The sequence below is a fragment of the Canis lupus genome, chromosome 4 (assembly GCF_011100685.1).
Source record: "Canis lupus familiaris isolate Mischka breed German Shepherd chromosome 4, alternate assembly UU_Cfam_GSD_1.0, whole genome shotgun sequence".
In the NCBI taxonomy this organism is placed as follows: Eukaryota; Metazoa; Chordata; class Mammalia; order Carnivora; family Canidae; genus Canis; species Canis lupus.
Window position 1 is genome coordinate 62,538,549 of NC_049225.1, and position 20,493 is coordinate 62,559,041.

General features: G+C 36.1%; 1 protein-coding gene across 3 annotated transcripts in view; it reads right to left on the minus strand.

The window, feature by feature from the left end:
- The window catches only part of NDUFS4 (NADH:ubiquinone oxidoreductase subunit S4), a 113,667-nt gene that overhangs the window by 9,053 nt on the left and 84,121 nt on the right, over window positions 1-20,493 (minus strand). For 2 of the 3 annotated variants that reach the window (XM_038535116.1, XM_038535117.1), the window contains exon 4: window positions 10,116-10,189. In XM_038535116.1, the coding sequence (XP_038391044.1) occupies window positions 10,116-10,189 (74 nt within the window). Of the gene's footprint in view, window positions 1-8,475; window positions 8,520-10,115; window positions 10,190-20,493 lie in introns of those variants that run through there. The other variant, XM_038535118.1, reaches the window with a different exon arrangement.

Sequence of the window (20,493 nt, forward strand, 5' to 3'; positions counted from 1 at the left end):
TTAGTCAGAAGAGCAGGCAACTCTTGATCTGAGGGTTGTGAGTTCGAGACCCACACTGGGTGTATAGATTACTTAAATGAATAAATAAAAACTTAAATAAATACTTAAGTCTTTGAAAAATACATATAGCTGATCTTTGGGAAATAAGACAAATTTAACAATTTTGATTTAATAAAAGCAGCTATGTTTATTTAATAAAAGCAGCTATGTTTTCTTTATTAGTGTTAAATATAACACAAGCACAGAACTTTATTGTTTCAATATGTTCTTTCTAAACTTATTTTAAATTTACAGATCAAATAAGCTAGCATTACTTCTGTTTAATGTTTATAATCCTAAAAAATATAAATTTGCATTTATCCAAAATCATTGATTATTCTGGTAATTTTAACAGTAATTGTGTTTTATAGTATGTCACTTTGAAAAATAATTTCCAAGATCTTTGGATAACTTAAAACCTTAGATGATGTTAATGGATATTTATTAAATACCTAGATCATTTCTAAGAATACTGAACAACCGATTACTAAGCAAAAATTTAAGTTTATATACTTTTGCTTCTTGATTTTATATGGTACAGAGAGGTTGTACCTTTGGGTTTGTTAATGGATGCGTTCATTTTTGCCATTTAGAGAAGTTCCACTATAAAGAGTGCATGTGGTTGTAGAAAGTTGTTAAGTGAATTTATAAGTTTTGCTAGTTTACTTAAATATTAGTGTGTAACAGTTTTCAATGATCTCTGTTTCCTCTATGAAATCAGAGTAACTTTGATTAAAAGATATAATTAACATACAAAATTTTATTAGGAGCAATAGTGGCAAAGAGGTATAACTTCATATGCAAGGTAATGAGATGTGTTTCTGTTCTTCAACAGAAAAAAAAAAAACAGTATAGAGAGGTCCCTTTCAGGCAACTGACCTGAATAATGGAAACTTGATCAAGAGAAAAGGACCCAGCGTGACCACCAAGCTCATGGTAAACAGGCTCACTAAGCTACCCACCTCAAAATAGCCATAGGCCCTAACTGACCAATTACAACTAGGCACACAGTTCCTAAGATTACCAAAAATTCCATACTCTTTCACTCTGCCCAATAACTGTGGTCCCTCACCACCTCCTCATCTCAGTCTTTCCTTTGCGGTCTTGTCCACAGCTTCCTTGCAGTGTATTCAATAAACCTCTATCTCTTTTGTTGTGCCTTGGGTGAATTCTTTCACCTCCTGCACTGTCACAGCCACCCTTATTAGTCAGGTCACCCCATAGTTAAGTCCTAAAGCTAATGTTCAGAATGAGAAAGAGAATGGTGAAGGACAAAACCTGAATGGATGCTGAAAGTTATGTAAGATTTAAAAAAGAAAGTTGTGTTTGGCTTACGGTATGTCTAAAAAGTCTGAAAAGCTATGAAATGTGTTAAAATCTTAGCAAAGTTTGCTCAGTTTGGGTGCGCTTATTTCATTAGTTCACTGTTTACTGTCTCTATCTACAACACGAAGGGTTATTCTTTTTGTCTAATCTGCCTAGATTCCAAAGTTTCTGCGGCTTACCAGAATAACTTTAAATGCTTTATGCTGACTTTAGGTCCTTGATGACGTCTGTAAGAGCTCAGGATCTTTACAGTCATGTTACCTTTTATGTCTATAAGTTTTATTATCCCTTTGAAATGAGCAGTCAAGTACTGTTTGTCCAGCACCCACGATCCTATTCCTATCCTAAGTGTGCAAATCTACTGACATTTTTAAATTTTTGTCTTCCCAAAATAACAGCCTAAATGTAAAATAAGATTCAGATTATCTTTGTACCTAAGAAACTATTTTCATGATTCCCCAGAGGGCCTCTGGAATATCACAAAGATGTATTCTTTCAACCTTGTGAAAAGAGAGATACTGGAAATAACTGGGTTTATTCGACATGATACTATTTACGAATATAAGAGTTATCAAGTCAGAAGATGCTTAACCCTCCTGAGGTTAAATCTATATGGGTAAAATGTTAATAGAAATATTTCAGGGGGATCCCTGGGTGGCGCAGTGGTTTAGCGCCTGCCTTTGGCCCAGGGCGCGATCCTGGAGACCCGGGATCGAATCCCACGTCAGGCTCCCGGTGCATGGAGCCTGCTTCTCCCTCTGCCTGTGTCTCTGCCTCTCTCTCTCTCTCTCTCTGTGACTATCATAAATAAATAAAAATTAAAAAAATTTAAAAAAAAAAAAAGAAATATTTCAGAAATTTATGTTATATGCTAAATATAGATTCTCAGTGCCCAGTAGTCCATGATGTTTTATTTATCAGACACAATTTCACTTATCTTTAAAAACATTAACTTGGTTGCATCTTCCATAGTTTGGAATCATAGAGGATCATAGTTTGGATCACAGAGGCCAGTATATGCAAATTGGGAATCCAGATCACTTATCAATGGAGTTTTATTAATATGCAAATATTTAGGATCTACCCCAGATTTACTGAATCTCTTTACTTGATTTTCTTGACATATTTTTGGTATATTCTTACTATATGTTTGACACATTCAGGGTATATTATATCTTAGGATTAATTATTTCTCTGTAAATATTATGTTCACGTATTTTTATAAATTAGATGCACATTCACTGTTTTCTTTGAAAACAGGCTTTATGGTTTAGCACCGCCTTCAGCCCAGAGCCTGATCCCGGAGACCCGGGATCAAGGGGCTCCCTGTATGGAGCCTGCTTCTCCCTCTGCCTGTGTCTGTGCCTGCCTCTCTCTCTCTCTGTCTCTCTCTCTCTGTGTCTCTCATGAATAAATTTTTTAAATTTAAAAAAAAAAACAGGCTTTAATACTGATTACAGATATTTTGTCTATAACATTTTTGGTATGACTTTAAGTTGCATTATTCTTATTTTGAATGCTTATATTTCATTTCTGAAATTTACCAGTAATGTTAATTACAGCCATCTTAAGTCTTTTATCACTTAGGAATAGATTTTTTTGTTTTATCCTGATGCTATCCTGAAATCCATTACAGGCCAGAGTGCTTTGTCTTCAACAAAGAAAGAGCCTCAGAGCTCCATGGAAGACTTAGGTATTCTTGGGTATAGGCTTCTGATGCCGTAAATAATTGTAAGACCATACCAGTAGACTGAGTCAGGATTTCCAGAACTCTAGCTGAGGAGCAGACAAATTTATGACACAGTGAAGCCAGAGTTAATGATACAGGACTGAATGCATTGATGAAGGCTGAATATAGTTTTTGTTTGGAATATTTCTGATATTGTTTCAATGTTCTATTTTCTGGGCAGTTAAGGAAGTCCTTTCCCTTTTCTCCTGGGGTATCTATAATTTAATAGACAGTGTTTTGTAAATTAAAATTGGAGTCATTTAAAAAAAAAAAAAAAAAAAAAAAAAAAAAATTGGAGTCATTTGTAAATGATATTAGTTTCCCTGCATGACCCCTACAGAACTGGGTAACTCTTGTTGAATATTCTTATATTCATGGCAATATAGTAATTGGCACATTTTCAATATGTCCTCCTTTTTATTAGAAAATAAGTGTAACCAATGGCTATGAAATGAAGGCCTTACCTAGATTGACATATTTGACAATGCTACTCATTTAATCAGATATGACCACATACTTTTAAGGAACTAAAGTTGACAAAAATCCTTCTAGGAAAGTGGCCTGGCACCAGGCTAACTTAAAAATTCCTCAAGGTAGGAAGGAACCTTATTTTGAGGACTTTCATATTTCCCTGAGAAGGGAAGGAAAATTTGCCCAAAGTAATAGGTATCACAGAAGAAATCTGGTGGCAAGTTATTGGTTGCGAAAAGCCTAACCTGAGATTCCTTATGAAAAATTTCAGCAAAGCAAACTTAAGAAAGCTTATATGGTGAAGAGCAGCAGAACTGTGGCCTCCCAAAATGCCTTTTTGGCATACGGATTTGGAGCTGGTTATTTAAAAAAAAAAAAAAAGTAAACACAGGAAAATCTCTGAAAATGAAGAAATTGCCCTTTTGTGAGGGACATTTACATTTATAAGGGAAATCTCCATTTGTAAAGGTGTCTCCCACTCTGTATTAGGAAGTAGAGGATGACTAAAACTCTGGAAATTCACCAATGGAGAAGCGTTAGAATTAAATCTGCCTAACAGTTATACCCTTCTTTATGGTGCATTGCCTCCCAAGACTCACTCTCCCCAGCATCCTCTCCCCAGATCTATTGTCTTTACCTGGAGATTTTATTTAGGTGGTGGTAAAGGTCATTCTGGAGTTACACAGTTTTCCCGGGTGTACAGGAGGTATACATGTTACTAAACCTGTTTTTTTCTCTGTTAATCTTCCAATTATGAGGGCAGAGGTCTCAGCCAAGACCTATAAAGTTAAATGGAAAATTATTTTTCCTCCTCTACAATTGCAAATTATTCATTCTTGCTATACCTAAATAATCAGGCCAAATATTAGCCCAATATTTTGTGATCATAAATCTTTGGGATTTTCTTTTTAACAAAGCAGAAGGGTAGAAACAAATTATGTTTCAATAGAAAACTGCATTATCTATAGTATGCCTTTTCCCTTCCAGGTTATCAGATTTCAGTTTAATTCCTAGTCTTTCAGCTATTTTATTTCTTTTTAAGTTGTATGACTGATAGATATGCAAATTATGTCCTGTGTCCTACTGGTAGTGATTTAATTAACTGCCCTTCCCCCACAAAACGTCCATCTGTCTCCATTTGCATTCCTTTTTTCCACATACATTTGTGCTGTTTTGACTTTTACTTTGAACTGGCTATAACATCTACCTAGTTCCTTTATATCGCATGAATAAAATAAATTCTTTAACATGAATTTTTATATCTGTAGGAGTCCTGATTCTTACCTTTTGAAACAAAGGTGTCTTTTTAACAAATGAGTGAATGTTAGCTTGAGACCCTTGTTAGTAGGTTTTAAGGTAGGTGGAAGTCCAGACTTTGCTGATGGGTCTACTTCTGGGATAACTGTAAATCCTGGGTTGCAGTTCCAATTACCTCCATATTTTCCTCAATCCAGGGCTTGACCTGTCTGCTTCCTCCCCTGCTTCTACCTTCTATTACTTCAGAGGCGGGTTTTCTTCCCCAATAGATCCACTGTGGACAGAATGCAGTTTCACAGTTTATCCTCTATCCTCCTACTCCTGAAAGAAACCCTCCTCTATTTTGAGAATTTCAAAGAGTTTTTACAGCTAACAACAATGAGAAAAACACAGGGGGTAAAATGACCTACCAAAGGAAAGTCACAAAGTTTCAAATCAGATCAAACGGGGAAAAGGCCATTTCTGGTTTCATTAGCATGTAAATGGTAGGAGACCCTAGCCTTCTATCACTGACATTTTTCCACAGCCATCTTCTCCGGCTCTCCTAGACGCAGCTTCCTTCTCCTCCCCGCCCTCACCCTCAACCCTAGAAGGAAACACTAGGAAAGACAAAAGCCACAATGGGTGAGAAAGGTAGGTCTTTTCAGTATACAAAGAACTAAAGTGAGGTTCATCTACATTTCAGAGGAAACCCCAGATACTCTTTTCTCTTTTTACAAAGAAAGGTTATCTTTGAAGAGTTCCTCTGGAATATTTGCTGAGCTCAAAGAGAGACCTTCAGGAGGAGGCCCTGGGGTTAAAGCCAAAAGACACAGGGGTATTTATATTTTCTTTACTTAGTGTGTATGGGGGAGGTTGAGAAGTAAGATTTGGAGGAGTGGAAGGTAGGGAGCAGGGAGAAAAGCCACAGGGAGGGCATTCAGTCTTTTCTCCTTTCCCATACCCTAGTTTCACAGAATTAGCCCTCTGAAGAAGCGAGATATGGTGAGAAGAGAGACCTAAGCAAAACAGAAGCAGGGGGGTAGTTACAGGAGTTATTAATAGCAAGAAGAAGAGAACTTCTTTTAGTCTCAGAAATTATATATTCTTACATAAAATTCTTATATAAAAAGATGAACCTGCACAGTACCTTATATGGTTAAGAAATGAAAAACGGGTGATTAATGGGATCTTGTGGTATAATATAGGTCTCTTTTAGCTATTTTATTTCATTATTATATTACGTGTAACATAAGAGTTTCCACTTATCCTTGATTCATACTGAGTAAGAGTAAAGAATAGAACTATACTTCTCAAAATACAAAACGTGAAGTTTTCAAAGTTGGATAAGGTTTTCATATTTATGATATTCACTATAGAATATGTATTAGTGATTCAGAATATGTATACAACGTATATTCTGTACATTGCTAATAAGTACTATAGATCAGTGCTGTCCAATAAACATAATGTGAAACACAAATACTTTTAAATTTTCTTTTCTCTTCTCTTCTCTTCTCTTCTCTTCTCTTCTCTTCTCTTCTCTTCTCTTCTCTCTCTTTCTTCTTTTCTTTTCTTTTCTTTTCAAGTTCATTTAAGTAATCTCTATACCTAATGTGGGGCTGGAACTCCAGAGCCCAAGATCAAGAGCTGCACAGTCTTCTGACTGAACCAGCCAGGTGCCTCAATTTAATTTTAAATTTTCTGATAGCCACTTTTAAAAAATGACTAAGGAAATATGTAACATTTATTTTAATTGTATTTTCCTAGCCCAATATATATCCAAAATGTTATCACTTAAATATGTAACCAATGTAAAAACTTAAGTTTTTTTTATACCAAGTCTTTGAAATACGATGTATATTTTACACTTATTGCACATTTCAATTTGAACTAGACACATTTCAAGTGCTATACAATCTCATGTGGCTACTGTATTGGACAGTGCTGACTTAACTGATGTAGGAAACAAAGGCAAAAGAAAAAAATTAAATTTCCTTACTGTCTACAGCCCATTGAAAGTCCTTGAAATAGGCAGAATGACCTTCCTCAGAGAGCTTAGCTATCCCCATCCCCAGGATCCTGTAAGTCTTAATATATAAATATTTCTTTGAAAACTTCCTTTATCTCTACCCCCCCCAAGATACTTAGCAAACATATGGCCCACTGACATACATCTGAAAGGTCTCAAGACTGAGTTTTTACCAAACAGTAATAAATGACCTTTTCCTAATAGCTAGCCCCCTCAGGATCCTGGAAACCTTGTTTCCAAAATACTCTGGAGGCTTGTGCTGTCCCTTACCCCTTCCCAACCTGAAAGTATATAATCAGTCACCCAGCACAACCTCAGAGCTTTGGGTCCTGTCCCTGTGGGTCCTGTTCCCGTGCTTTTAATAAAACCACCTTTTCACATCGAAGAAGCCTTGTTCCTCATTGTACTGATTCTCAAATAGTCCCTGAGTATACAAACTATCTTTTCCTTGAGGCAGTTTTACCCTAACTTCCTATTTCTTGACACTATTAAAAGGCAAACATTTAATACTCCTAAATGCATAACCTTTGCCAGGTTTTTTCATTATCAACACAGAATCATCTATATTCAACAAAAACACATTTTCCCTCTAGAGCATAAAATGGATAAGGTACTGGGCTAGAAAGTAAAGAAATAAAACTGGATGAGTTGGCCCATGAGCTTAATTTCCTTAAACCTGTAGTTTTTGAGTATTATCTAATACAACTTTTCATTTCAAAGAGGAAGGAATAATGTTTATCAAAGGTTAAGTATAGTGAAACAAGACTTGTTCAAAATCTCCTGTATAGCAAGCAGACAGTTATGGAATGAGAATCCTAGTTACTAATCTCAGTCCAATAGTTGTTACATATTAGTGCTTCTAAATTCTTTCTAATGCTTTCATTAACCAGGACATTGGTTCATCCAACCTTCAATAGCATTATCTTATAAAAAAATGATGTGGAGGGAGAGTGGATCCTTTTTTATGTCCCCACCACTATTCACCTACCCATGAGAGGCAAATCCGAATGTGATAAGATGTGGGTAATTTGGAAAAGATCCTCAATCCCATGATTCTGTACCATTTCAATGATTTGCTTAGACTTGCTGCCTCAATAACTAGAGAAACAGGACTATCTATATAAAGTCTCTTTACATAAAATGATTTATATTGCTGACTTAAATAAATGAGGCAGCTCACAAGTATTATAGTGAATTCAAGGGTGGAATAATCAGCTTCAAATTCCTTTTGCAGAGAAATGTATTTTACAAAGTCCGTAATTTTACCACGTATCGCATGTCCATTAAATAGGTTTTGTGCGACATGTTGGAGACAAGGCAGTGGCTAAGATGGATATGATTCCTGCTACATTGTAAGGTTAAAATTCCTGATCCACTGTTAGCCTGCAGTATTATAAGACACTACCCACTAAGCTTTTTCAAGTTATACTGTTTATTGACTTTGATAACGTTCCTCAATTTTCTTGCCCAGGGAGCAGAAATCAGAGTGGGAAAGTACCTGATTTCAACAGCAGCAGAGACTAGTTCACACCTGCAATTCACATGGCAACTGTAGTCATGTAGTCCTGGTGACCACTTAGACATTAACCAGAGATTTAACAGTTTAATTAGATTTCCTGTTATTAAACTCACATTGCAGACCTCAAATGAATAATTTTCAAGGTGTCAGACATGAAATATGGTAGGCTGCAAAGATGGAAAACATTAATAGAACTGTTTTTGATAAGCTATATTAGTTTAATTAAAAAGCAATTTAATTTAAATCAAAATAATATTTTAAAGACCACGATCACTTTGAGAATAATTATATAATTAAGAAATTTAGAAACTGCCAAGAACATGTTTTAATAAGAAGCTTTACTTACTAAATTTGTTTTTAGATCTTAAAAAGTCTACTACAAAGAATAGGATAAACTTATAAATGATTATAACTTAACTATGTTCTTTTTTTTTTTTTTCTTAACTATGTTCTAAACACTTATTAACTACTTCAATCCTTATAACAATGCCCATTGTACGTAGGAGAAAATGGAAGTGCAAAGGCATACAAATACTAAAAGAGCAACATGGATCTAAACTCAGGCAGTTTGGCTTCACACTCTTAATCATAAGCTATGTAACACTAAATACTAAAAGGCAAGTATTTTAGATAACAAGCTTTATATAGTACTTTCACATTTATATGTCAAATATGTTACATAACACTAATAATATTTTACATTTACATATTGCCTTAAATTAACAGCTTACTTAAATAGACATTATCTCATTCAAATAGATAACTTAGATTCAAATTCACCTGCTCATTTAGAATAGAAGAATGCATTAGGTAAAAATACATACTAGTGCTTGTAAATCCAACAGAAATACAGCAGAAATGTCAGATGGAGAGAGGTAAGGGTCAGAACTAATAATTATCAAGTATCTGTCATGTATGAGATACTGGGCTAGGTACACTATGAGTTAAGTATCATGACTTCAAAGGAAAAAAGTCCATTATGAAATTAACCCAAAATCATGTAGCTTCCAAATTGGCATAATAAGGATCAGAATTCAGACTGGACTGACTCCAAAGCCTCTCTTCACTACCATGTTGCATGGCTTAATAGATAATGAGAAAAAAATTTTTGCATTTTTGTTTTAGGAACATCAATATAAACAATAGTTTTAGGTGGCTACCTCAAAAACTAATACCCTCTTAGGCTGCATTAATCTAATTGCAGAGTTGAGATTATGCTTGGTACTATACCCATCATATCTAGAAAAGTAGCCCACAGACATTTAGGCTTACATGAAGTTTTACAGAGAATAAGGGAGCAATAACTATTTTCCAAATAATCGAAGAGCCATTAGGTGGCATTATAGATTATAGATGGAGATTTTTGTCTCAGAGTAAGAATAATAAACAGGTATCAAAACTAGGATAGGCTGCCTGCCTTATGAGATGTTCAACTAGAGTTTATAAACTAAATGTTAGTGATTTTTGCAGAGGGAGTCCTAAATAAGGTAGGAGTAGAAGTAGTTTTACTCCCTGCCTCTATTTCAAATTAGAGCATTTTGGCTCTTACAGGTTATGTGGGCATTCCATTTTAGACTTTTTTTTGGAGGGAGGAGATGTTCTAATGGTATTAAAAAAAAACTAAAAACTACTGGATTAGATATACTATAAAACTTCTCTCAACTCAAATTCTATATCCCTGACTGGTTTTGATTAAGGTCAAGAATATAAAATCATATCTTGATTTTATTTGTCAAAGCAAAACAAAAACAGACCAAACATACCATTTTTTTCTGCAAAGGCAGCTGCATCTTCTTTAGTACTGAAGGTTAAAACCATGTTGGACAAAGGGTCAGCCCTGTAAGAAATTTTTTTTCCAGGATTTAGCATTAAATTTGCTTTAAAAAACAAAACAAAACAAAAAAAAAACCATGTTTAAAATACAGTAAATGTTTAGAAAATAAATGGTACAATATCAGATAAGTATACTATTGAAGGAATATCTTATTTTAAAACTGTTAACTCCTTGAATATCTTTTCCTATGTTAAACTGAGATTTTCTTTTTCTTTTTAAAGATTTTATTTATTTATTCATGAGAGACACAGAGAGAAACGGGCAGAGACCTAGGCAGAGGGAGAAGCAGGATCCATGCAGGAAGCCTGATGTGGTATTTCGATCCTGGGACTCTGGGATCACACCCTGAATCCAAGGCAGACGCTCAACTGCTGGGCCATCCAGGCGTCCCAAACTGAGATTTTCTACACTATACTGTCAAATTTAAAAATTTATAACTGCAAAGACATTTTGCAATTTTGGGGCTTTAATAAAATCATTTATTCACCCCTTCAGGAAAAAATAATAGAATTGAATATTTAAAATCCCAACAAAATTCTCAAATTGACCTTATAAATTCAATATCAAGATATTTACTGGTGAGTGCAATTGTCAGTACTATCATTACCCTAAAAAATAGATGGCAACAACACCCACTCTTCTAAATGAACCTTCCAGCATTACAGACAATAATTAAGCATATGACCAGATGAAAAATTAAAGCTCCAAGAATTAACATCTGATTGAGTTCTTCAATACAGGATAGTGATAATGTTTACAAGTCTACAAGGAAACTTCTTGGGTGCCTGAGTGGCTCAGTTGGTTAAGTGTCTGCCTTTGGCTCAGGTAATGATCCCAGAGTCCTGGGATGGAGCTCCACCTCAGGCTCTTGGCTCCAAGAGGAGCCTGCTTCTCCCTCTCCCTGCTGCTCCCCCTGCTTGTTCACGTATATGCACTCTTTCAGTGTCAAATAAATAAAATTATTTTTTAAGAACCCAAGTTTATATAGAAACTTCACAAAATGCACAAAATATATTATTTCAGAAATATCACTTTTATCAGTACATTTATTAAAAGGTAGAACACGGTTTGCTCCAAAAGTTTATTATAAATCTCTCAAAGGCAAATATAGCATTCTGTGAAACATCATTTAGAAATGTGGAAATAAAAAACTAAGATTTAGAAAGTAATGTGGATAATGGGAAGATATGAGATACACATAGGGAGAGAATTTATGGGAAGTAGCCCTCACTGGAATTAAGATCCATAAATTATTGCTGCTGAACTTCTAGTCCTCTATTATGGCTCCTTTGAGATCCTCATAATGATAGGTATTCTTACCATGTCCTCTCCTTGTAAGGAAAAAATGCTTTACACATTGGTTAGCTATATTAGTACCAATAACAAGTAATTTATTGACCTCTCCTTTATGCACAAATGGTTTCTCAGTTGATAATTTGGATAAAATATACTGAGAACAAAAATGGCAACATAAATATGATTCAGTAATTTTTTAAAAAGATTTATTTATGAAAGAGAGAATGAGCAGGAGGGGCAGAGGAAGAAGGAGAATCTCCAGGAGACTCCCCACTGAGCACAGAGCCCAACACAGGGCTCAATCCCACAGCCTGGAGATCACAGCCTGAGCCAAAACCAAGACTCAGACGCTTATCTGCGCCACTTAGAAGCCTCTGATCCAGTAATTTGGTAAGCACTGACATTCATGTTAGCTTCGTTGAGAATAGGAAACAAAACAAAAACTGTAGGAAAAAATTGGGAGCCAAAAGCTCCATTTTCTGCAAAGGTGGTATTGCCATTATTATTCTCATTTTATTGAGGAAGAATTACATACATAAATTGAACAGTAACAATGTGCATCAATAAGCCAACATTTTTCCAGCACTCCGTTTCTATCCTTTTCATCCTCCATCACCTACCTTTTGAAGTTCTAAGTATGTTGCCACTACCAGCGTTCACCCTTTCTTATCCTTTCCCCAAACTACCATACTTTCCTAACTAATCTTTCTTCTCCCTCCTTGACTCCAATCTACCCTTGACCATGTTGTCAGCTTAATTTTCCTAGTTTGACTCTTAAATTCACTGTCCAACTAGAAAACTTAAAATAGTTTCCTCTGTTTACCACATGAATTTCAAAATTTCCTACACTTTAGCATTCCAGCACTTCTCCAATATGATCAGAACCCACTTTCTAGTCTTCTTTTGAATTATGCCCCTTGGAGGTAACCAACTAGCCAAACAGATTGCTAAGTGTTCCTCTAAATGTAGCCTATATGTTCCCACCAGCTCAATCTGTTCCTCCCACTAGAAATATAGAGGAAGACCAATATACAGCATAGAGAAGTCCATCCCAACCATCTCTCATGGTTTACAATGAATATCAGTCTTTTCTATGAAGTATTTTCTTTTATATCCAACTTCCTCCAACTATAAATAACCTCTTTTCCATCTTTACTAAATATAATTTGTACTTATGTTTTTAAACTTTACATGCTCAATCCCCAATTACTGAGGTTCCAATTTTGGTAATGGCAGATTTACCTACCATTAAAATAAGATTCATCTGCCTAACAATTACATAATAAGCTGCGGACAAAACAAAAAAAATCCAACTGTCTGAAGGGAAGAGCGTGACCAAATGCAGGAATGAAAATGGAAAGGATTAGACCTTTGAAAGAAGGGAACCACAATGGATTAGATTCAAATTGATTGAATTTTCCCCCTAAAGGTACTCTCTGGTACAGACATTAAAACCCATCTAGAACTCAAGCAGAAAGCCATAGTCTTATCAGCGCAAGGAATCTGAGGACCGGAGTTTTTAGGATTGCCAGAGCAGCTGCAAAGTAGGGGAGGAAAGAGTGAAAAGGAGGAATTTGCAGAGGAGGGAACTTCTGCAAACAAATGGGCAGGGCTCTAAAACAATAGCTGAGAAGCCTGAAAGAATTAACCAGAGATTTCAGCAGCTGTTTCCTTGCTACAGGGAAGACTAAATTTGGAGTCCCAAAGAGTTAGAAGGACTTGGTTAAGTACTTTGTGCTTTCCACCAAGACCTGCCTTTTTATTATTATTTTTCAAATTTTAAGTAGGCTCCATGCTGGGCATGGAGCTTAACCTGGGGCTTGAACTCATACCCGGAGATCAAGACCTGAGCTGATATTAAGAATCAGACACTTAACCAACTGGGCCACCTATGCATTCCTATACCTTTTTATTTTTTAACACTATGTTTCTAGGACTATGACTACAGAGTAAAACTGAAACAGACCCACCCTACAAAGCATAAAATATACCCTCTACAAATTCAAGGTAATCTATTTGTAATTTAACTGTCTGCTGGAACAAAACTCATCACATTACCAGTGTCATTAAGTGGATAGGCATAAGGATAGAGAATTTAGAGAATTATACTTTTTTTTTCTTTTCCTTTTTTCAGAATGAAACTTAATAAAAATTGGCTTGATCAGGATTAATTAGCATATTAATAAAGTCATAGGTTCACCTGATGTACAAGAATCTTCATTTTAGTATTATGCATAATAACTCCAACTGAAAATTGTTGTTCAAAAGACAGCAAGCCTGGGGGCACCTGGGTGGTTCAGTAGTTGAGTGTCTGCCTTCGGGTCAGGTTGTGATCCCAGGGTCCTGGGATTGAGCCTGCTTCTCCTGCTACCTATGTCTCTGCCTCTCTCTGCCTCTCTCCTGAATAAATAAAGAAAATCTGAAAAAAAAAAAAAAAAAAAAAAAAGACAACAGGACTAAAATGGAGTCACTTGTACTTAGCCCCATATCAGCAAATCAGCACTTGACACCTATCTTAACTGCAATTTCAATTTCTCTCAGGAATGAATAAGTCTTAAACTAGTCAAGCTGGAATACCAATCAGAGGCAAGGTAATCTGTTCTTTCCTTGTCCTTGTCCTTGTCCTTTTTTGCCCGTAAGTCTTTCATTTTGTAAAGCTTTTAGTAGCTTCTATTTGCTAGATGGAATGCTGCTGGATTCATGAATCACTGAATTAAGCCAATTTGATCTTCAAATTTACTCAGCTGAATTTTGTTTTTAACCAATTTAGTGGCAGCTGTGGGATCTGAAGCAAATTTCTGATGGCATTCAGATACAATAAGCAACAGGTGTGGTACCCACAAACCCTTGAATTCTTGGTTCATCATTTCCAAGAGCCATGAGTAAGTTTCTCTTGATTCTGGGCTCCACTCTCTCTGCACAATCCCAATCTAATTGGCTTACAAGCCAGTTCCATGCTGGAATTCTGGCTTAACTGGTGGAAACCCCCAGTGTTGATTCTGTCCCAAGACCCATGTGGGAACTGTTAGTGGCAGCTGCAGTTTCCCGCTGATGTGGTGCCTCCAGTCCCCATCTGTTGGTGTCGGCTAGTTTAATCCTTTCCCCAGTCCAAGGTTCCATGGTGGAAATCACTGGTGGTACACACAGGACTATCTCATGGCCAAACACAGTAACATCTCTAGGTTATTGCCAATATACTACGATATACATGTTTGTTTGTCTTGTGTTGGGTAAAGGCTAATGCTAATGCGGATCTTGGAAGCAAAGAAGCTGCAAAAATTGGTAGGAACATATTGAGCACTTAAAAGCTGTTAGAGCATTCACCAACTAACTCAAAGATCCCCACGTTAGTATAAATTGGCTGCAGAATAGATTAGATTGACACTATATCACTGCCAACCTCAAAATATCTGTGCAATGAGGTACGCTGCAAAATATCACAAAATCCCCAGTGTAGCAGCACATCCCTTTTAGGTATATGTTTGGCTCTGAGAGATCCAAAGATTTAGCTTTAAAAAGAAAAAAAAAAGAAAAGAAAGAAAAGAAAAGAAAAGAAAAGAAAAGAAAAGAAAAGAAAAGAAAAGAAAAGAAAGGAAGAAAGAAAGAAAGAAAAAGAGATCCATAAATTCTAAAAAGTTAAGCATGCCACCTTCTGGCACACCTGCATATTTTGTCTAAAAACTATGGTCTCAGAAGTTCTATAGCTTGGTGAAATATCTACCAAAATGTCAAAATTTTATTAGAGACAACCTAGAATTACACTGGCCATTATGGAAAACGTTCCAATTAGATGAGATCATTCATTTAAGAAATGCACTTGAAAACAAGGGTTCCTGAACTGAACAAACAGAATGGGATACGTATTTTAATTGGTATTCAGAAGATTGCAAAATGTATCAAGATTCCAAAATTACTTCATTAAAAATATGAAGCAAAAGGCTAATGAAAAATTAAAGACACAAGAGGTACTTTAAAAAGATATAAAACCGGAATGATTCCTATTGCTCCCCTCTAATCTTCCTTTACTTTAGTATTCAACATTCTACTGATCTATCTAAACTGCCTTTCCACCCTGAAGAGACTATTCAAAGGTTACCTTTTATGATAAAATCATTCTTTCACTCCTTGATCAAAGACCAAACTAAAAACCATAGTTAAAGAACTTCCTAAACCCAAGGATGATCCACAAAAGTTTTCTGAAGAATTTATTCAAGTCATTATGAGGACTTATGACCCCAGGCTGCCAGATCTTGTGCATATGCTGGTGGGACGTGGGGAAGCCCAAACAGGATACAAAGCAGGATGGTGTAACTCCAAGGATGATATCCCAGATCCTTAACCTTCAACCTGGTTCCCTTGTGGACAAGAAAAGGCTCACAGAACAGCCCACTGATTTTTTTTTTTAAGATTTTATTTATTTATTCATGAGAGACAGACAGAGAGAGAGAGAGAGAGAGAGAAAGGCAGAGACACAGGCAGAGGGAGAAGCAGGCTCTATACAGGGAGCCCGACATGGGACTCGATCCTGGGTCTCCAGGATCACACCCTGGGCTGAAGGCAGCGCTAAACCTCTGAGCCACCGGAGCTGCCCCCACTGATCTTTAAAAGACATTCCTAGAGTCTTCCCTGTTCACATTGGTAAATTATTCAAAAGTGCAGAAAAAAGAAAGATGAATCTACCGCAGACTTTAAGCTTACTTGGAAGCTCTCTTCCTGTGGCATTCTGGGCTCTATACAATAACTGAGGTCACCCAATTTGCTCTAACTGTCCTATTTGTAAATGGATTATCTCTTGAGATTAGTGGATTGACAAGCAAAAAACAGGATGGGAGACAACTGACTGAACCTGTAATCACAGCTGAGCACTTTGAAAGGACTTGGGAACAGCACCACGAACAGAATTCTGCCAACCTACTAGCCTTACAACTACAATAGCTCCAAGACCAGGCACCTAAAATAATGTCCAGGTCCCCCATATCACACCCTCCTAGGGGTCCACAATCAAAACAATGGCCCAAGTGTTGATGCTTCATTTGCAATCAACCAGGACACTAGAAAAAAGTATCCTCAAAGGTTCTATGCAAATCTGTCAACATCAGCTCAAGTGAAGCAGATGTTTCCTCCAGAAACATTAGTAAAAAAAATTTTAAATATATATATTTTAAGATTTTATTTATTTATTCATGAGAGATACAGAGAGAGAGGCAGAGACACAGGCAGAGAGAGAGAAGCAGGCTCCATGCAGGGAACCCAACATGGGACTCGATGCCAGGTCTCCAGGATCAAGCCCTAGGCTGAAGGCAGGCGCCAAACCGCTGAGCCACCCAGGTGTCCCCAGAAACATTAGTAAAATCTTTAGCTAACTGAGCAGATAACCTTAATTTATTTTATCTACTAGAAAAACAACTTAGATTCAACTTCTTTTATAACTAGTGAGTTATATATTACTACTGTACCTGATTCATGGCAGTAATTTTAAAATAGAAGTTATAAGTTCTCTATTACATCTCTCTGTAGATCTATGTGTTGCAGATAAGTTATTTTTTTTTTATCTCTAGACGGTATTGGTAAAATTAATTTGTAAAAGAGTTCTATTTAATTGGCTTAAGGAAAATTAAGCACTTATATGAATTAAGGTATTCCTAAAATTCTCAGATAGACAATAGAAACTAATCCAACTGTTACTCAGATTCATGAGATCTGGGAAAATATTCAGCATCAAAGCTAATTTAAGTTTGTTGGTTTAATTAAAATAGTTCTTTAGAATTATCAATAGTGAATTTAATGCAGACATACAACTTTTATTCTATTTGGGCTTAATAGTCAAGTATGTTCATATTATCTCTGTTATGGAACTTGTCAGGAAAAAAAATAATATGAATTTTCACAAGTGATCTAAACATAATTTTTGAAAATGAGTGAATTAAAGATTTATTTATTTTCGAGAGAGCACACATGTGCCAGAAAGGGAGGAGGAGCAGACAGAGAAAGAGAGAAAGAGAGAGAGAGAGAAGGAGGGAAAGAGGGAGGGAGGGAGGGAGGGAGAAAATTTCAAGCAGACTCCTCACTGAATGTGGAGCCTGACTTGAGGCTTGATCTCATGACCCTAAGACTAAGATCATGACCAGAGCCAAACTAACAGACACTTAACTGACCAGGCTACCCAGGTACCCTAAGAACAAATGAATTAAAATAGGCTTAAGCAAGATAAAAAGCTTTAAATGAATTTTTAGAATAGTTTCCCCAGATTTTTTTTAAGATTTTATTTATTTATTCATGAAAGACACAAAAAGAGAGAGGCAGAGACAGGCAGAGGAAGAGAGGTAGGCTCCTTGCAGGGAACGTGATACAGGACTTGATCCCAGAACCCCAGGATCACGACCTGAGCTAAAAGTAGACGCTCAACCACTGAGTCACCCAAGTACCCCTCTCCAAGTCTTTTTTTAACCCGAGACCTTAACGTTGTGTTAAATTAAGTGATGGAATATAATTAAATCTCTAGATCATTTACAAATAATATAAAAACTGAAACATTACTGAATATACGTTTATCTACTTTTGGCTTCCTTTTACTGAGGAATTAAAAGTATTTGGATCTATTAGTAAACATGCTTTGTGCCTGAGAAAATTATTATGAGAAAACAAGCATTTCTAGAAATAACAAAAAGTTTAAGTCTGCCAATCCATAGAATGTTAAAGACAATTCATTACTGTTTACTTCTTAATTTTCATTAAAAATTAAAATTTTTAGGGGCACTTGTTTGGCTCAATCAATAGAGCATGCAACTCTTGATCTCAGGGTCATGAATTCAAGCTCCACATTGAGTATGGAGCCTACTCAGGTTTTTTTTATTATTATTATTTTTTAAGGTTCTAGGGTTAAAAATTCTAACATATATAATTAAAGCCACTAAGGTTTATGGAAAAGGAATTTTTGGACAGGAATATTAAGCATGGTCAAGACTGGCTAAGACCAGAATGACTTTAAGTGAATGTGTTTTATAGTAAGCTAGTGCAGGAGTGCCTGGGTGGCCCAGTCCATTAAGCACCTGACTCTTGATTTTGGCTCACGATCTCAGAGTTTTGAGATCTAGCCCTACATTAGGCTCCATGCTGAGTATGAAGCCTGCTTAAAATCCTCTCTCTCTCCCCCACGCTCCTCCCCAAATCACATGATAGATAGATAGATAGATAGATAGATAGATAGATAGATAGATGATAGATAAAGGGAACTAGTGCAAAATCAGAATGTGGTTTTCACTCTGTTAAAAGAACAAAGTTTTCTTGGACTATTTGGTCTGCTTTTGATGAGAGACTAAAAGATTCTTTTTCCTTTACCTTTTTATATAATCTGCCTAGAAAACAAAGATTTTATCTTGTCAAAATAATTTCCTGTGTTTCATGTTTTTATCACATCTTTAATTACTTAAGAAAACTGAATCTTGGGCAGCCCAGGTGGCTTGGTGGTTTGGCGCTGCCTTCAGCCCAGGGCGTGATCCTGGAGACCCGGGATCAAGTCCCACATCAGGCTCCCTGCATGGAGCCTCCTTCTCCCTCTGCCTGTGTCTCTGCCTCTCTCTGTCTCTGTGTCTCCCATGAATAAATAAATTAAATCTTAAAAAGAAACAAAAACAAAAACAAAAAAAACTGAATCTTCCCCATTAAAAGAACTAAGGTTATTATTTTGCAATGATCTAACTTTTTCTATTTGCCTTCCAAGTCTTTAACTGTCGCTACGGTTAATTGGGTAACTACTGTTTCACAGTAACCTATGATCCCACCTGACCAAGTGTTTTCTAATCTGTGATTTTTTGATCAACTTCCCAAAAATCATAGTATTTCTGACTTAAACTAATTTTAGTATTTTTCTAGGGGGTCCCTGGAAAATTGGAAAAGATTTGTATTCTCTCCTTATAAAAAGAGAGATGTTAAACTAATTAGGCCTACTTGAAATGTTAAATGAGGAAAAGCACTGTCAACTAGTATTAAGCCTTCTTTATGTTGTTTTTATATAGGCATGTATTATAAGTGTTCTAAAAAATTATATGAAATTCCTAGAAATCTGATGTCCTGGTATAATGTTATATCATTCATAATTCTACTTATCTTAAAATGATGTGTAACACACACACACACACACACACACACACAAATTTCCTTGTCTATTCCATTTTAAGGGACTCTTGTCAGACCTTTAACACAGTTAAGTCTTTTAAGGCTTTTGTCACTCAGAGATGTTGTTTTACTCTGATGCTTAAGTGTTCCTGCAAAAGTACTACACATTCATGGAAAGGATTTTGACAAGTACAGGTTATTTTTTTTTTTAAGATTTCTTTTTAAGTAATCACAATACCCAACATGGGGCTCAAACTTACAACTCCAAGATCAACAGGTACATGTTCTACTGACTGAGCCATGCCAGGTGCCCTGCCAATGACAGGTTTCTGATAACTAAAATCATACAACTGAACTAGAAATTCCTATTTCCAGAACTATTAGAAAAAACTGGATTTAAGAATTAATAACATGGTTGGCTCAGTTCAGTAGAACATGTGACTCTTTAAAAAAAATATATTTATTTATTCATGAGAGACACACACACACAGAGAAAGAGAGAGAGAGAGAGGCACAGACACAGGCAGAGGGAGAAGCAGGCCCCATGCAGGGAGCCCGACATGGGACTTGATCCCAGGTCTCCAGGATCACACCCTGGGCTGAAGGCAGGCGCTAAACCACTGAGACACCTGGGCTGCCGAACATGTGACTCTTAAAGGCCATGAACCCCATGTTGGACACAGAGCCTACTTAAAAAAATAAAGAATAACATAGGACTGAATGAGGAAAATTATAATTTTTATCACTTCTTGTTTGAAATACTGCTGGTTCTTTAATGTTTTGCTTTTCCAGATTTGGCAATTTGGTAAAGTATACCTTTGTAAATAAAGATGAAATACTAAAGTATTCTTTTTTTTTTTAAGTAGGCTCCACACCCAGTGGGACTTGAACAAATG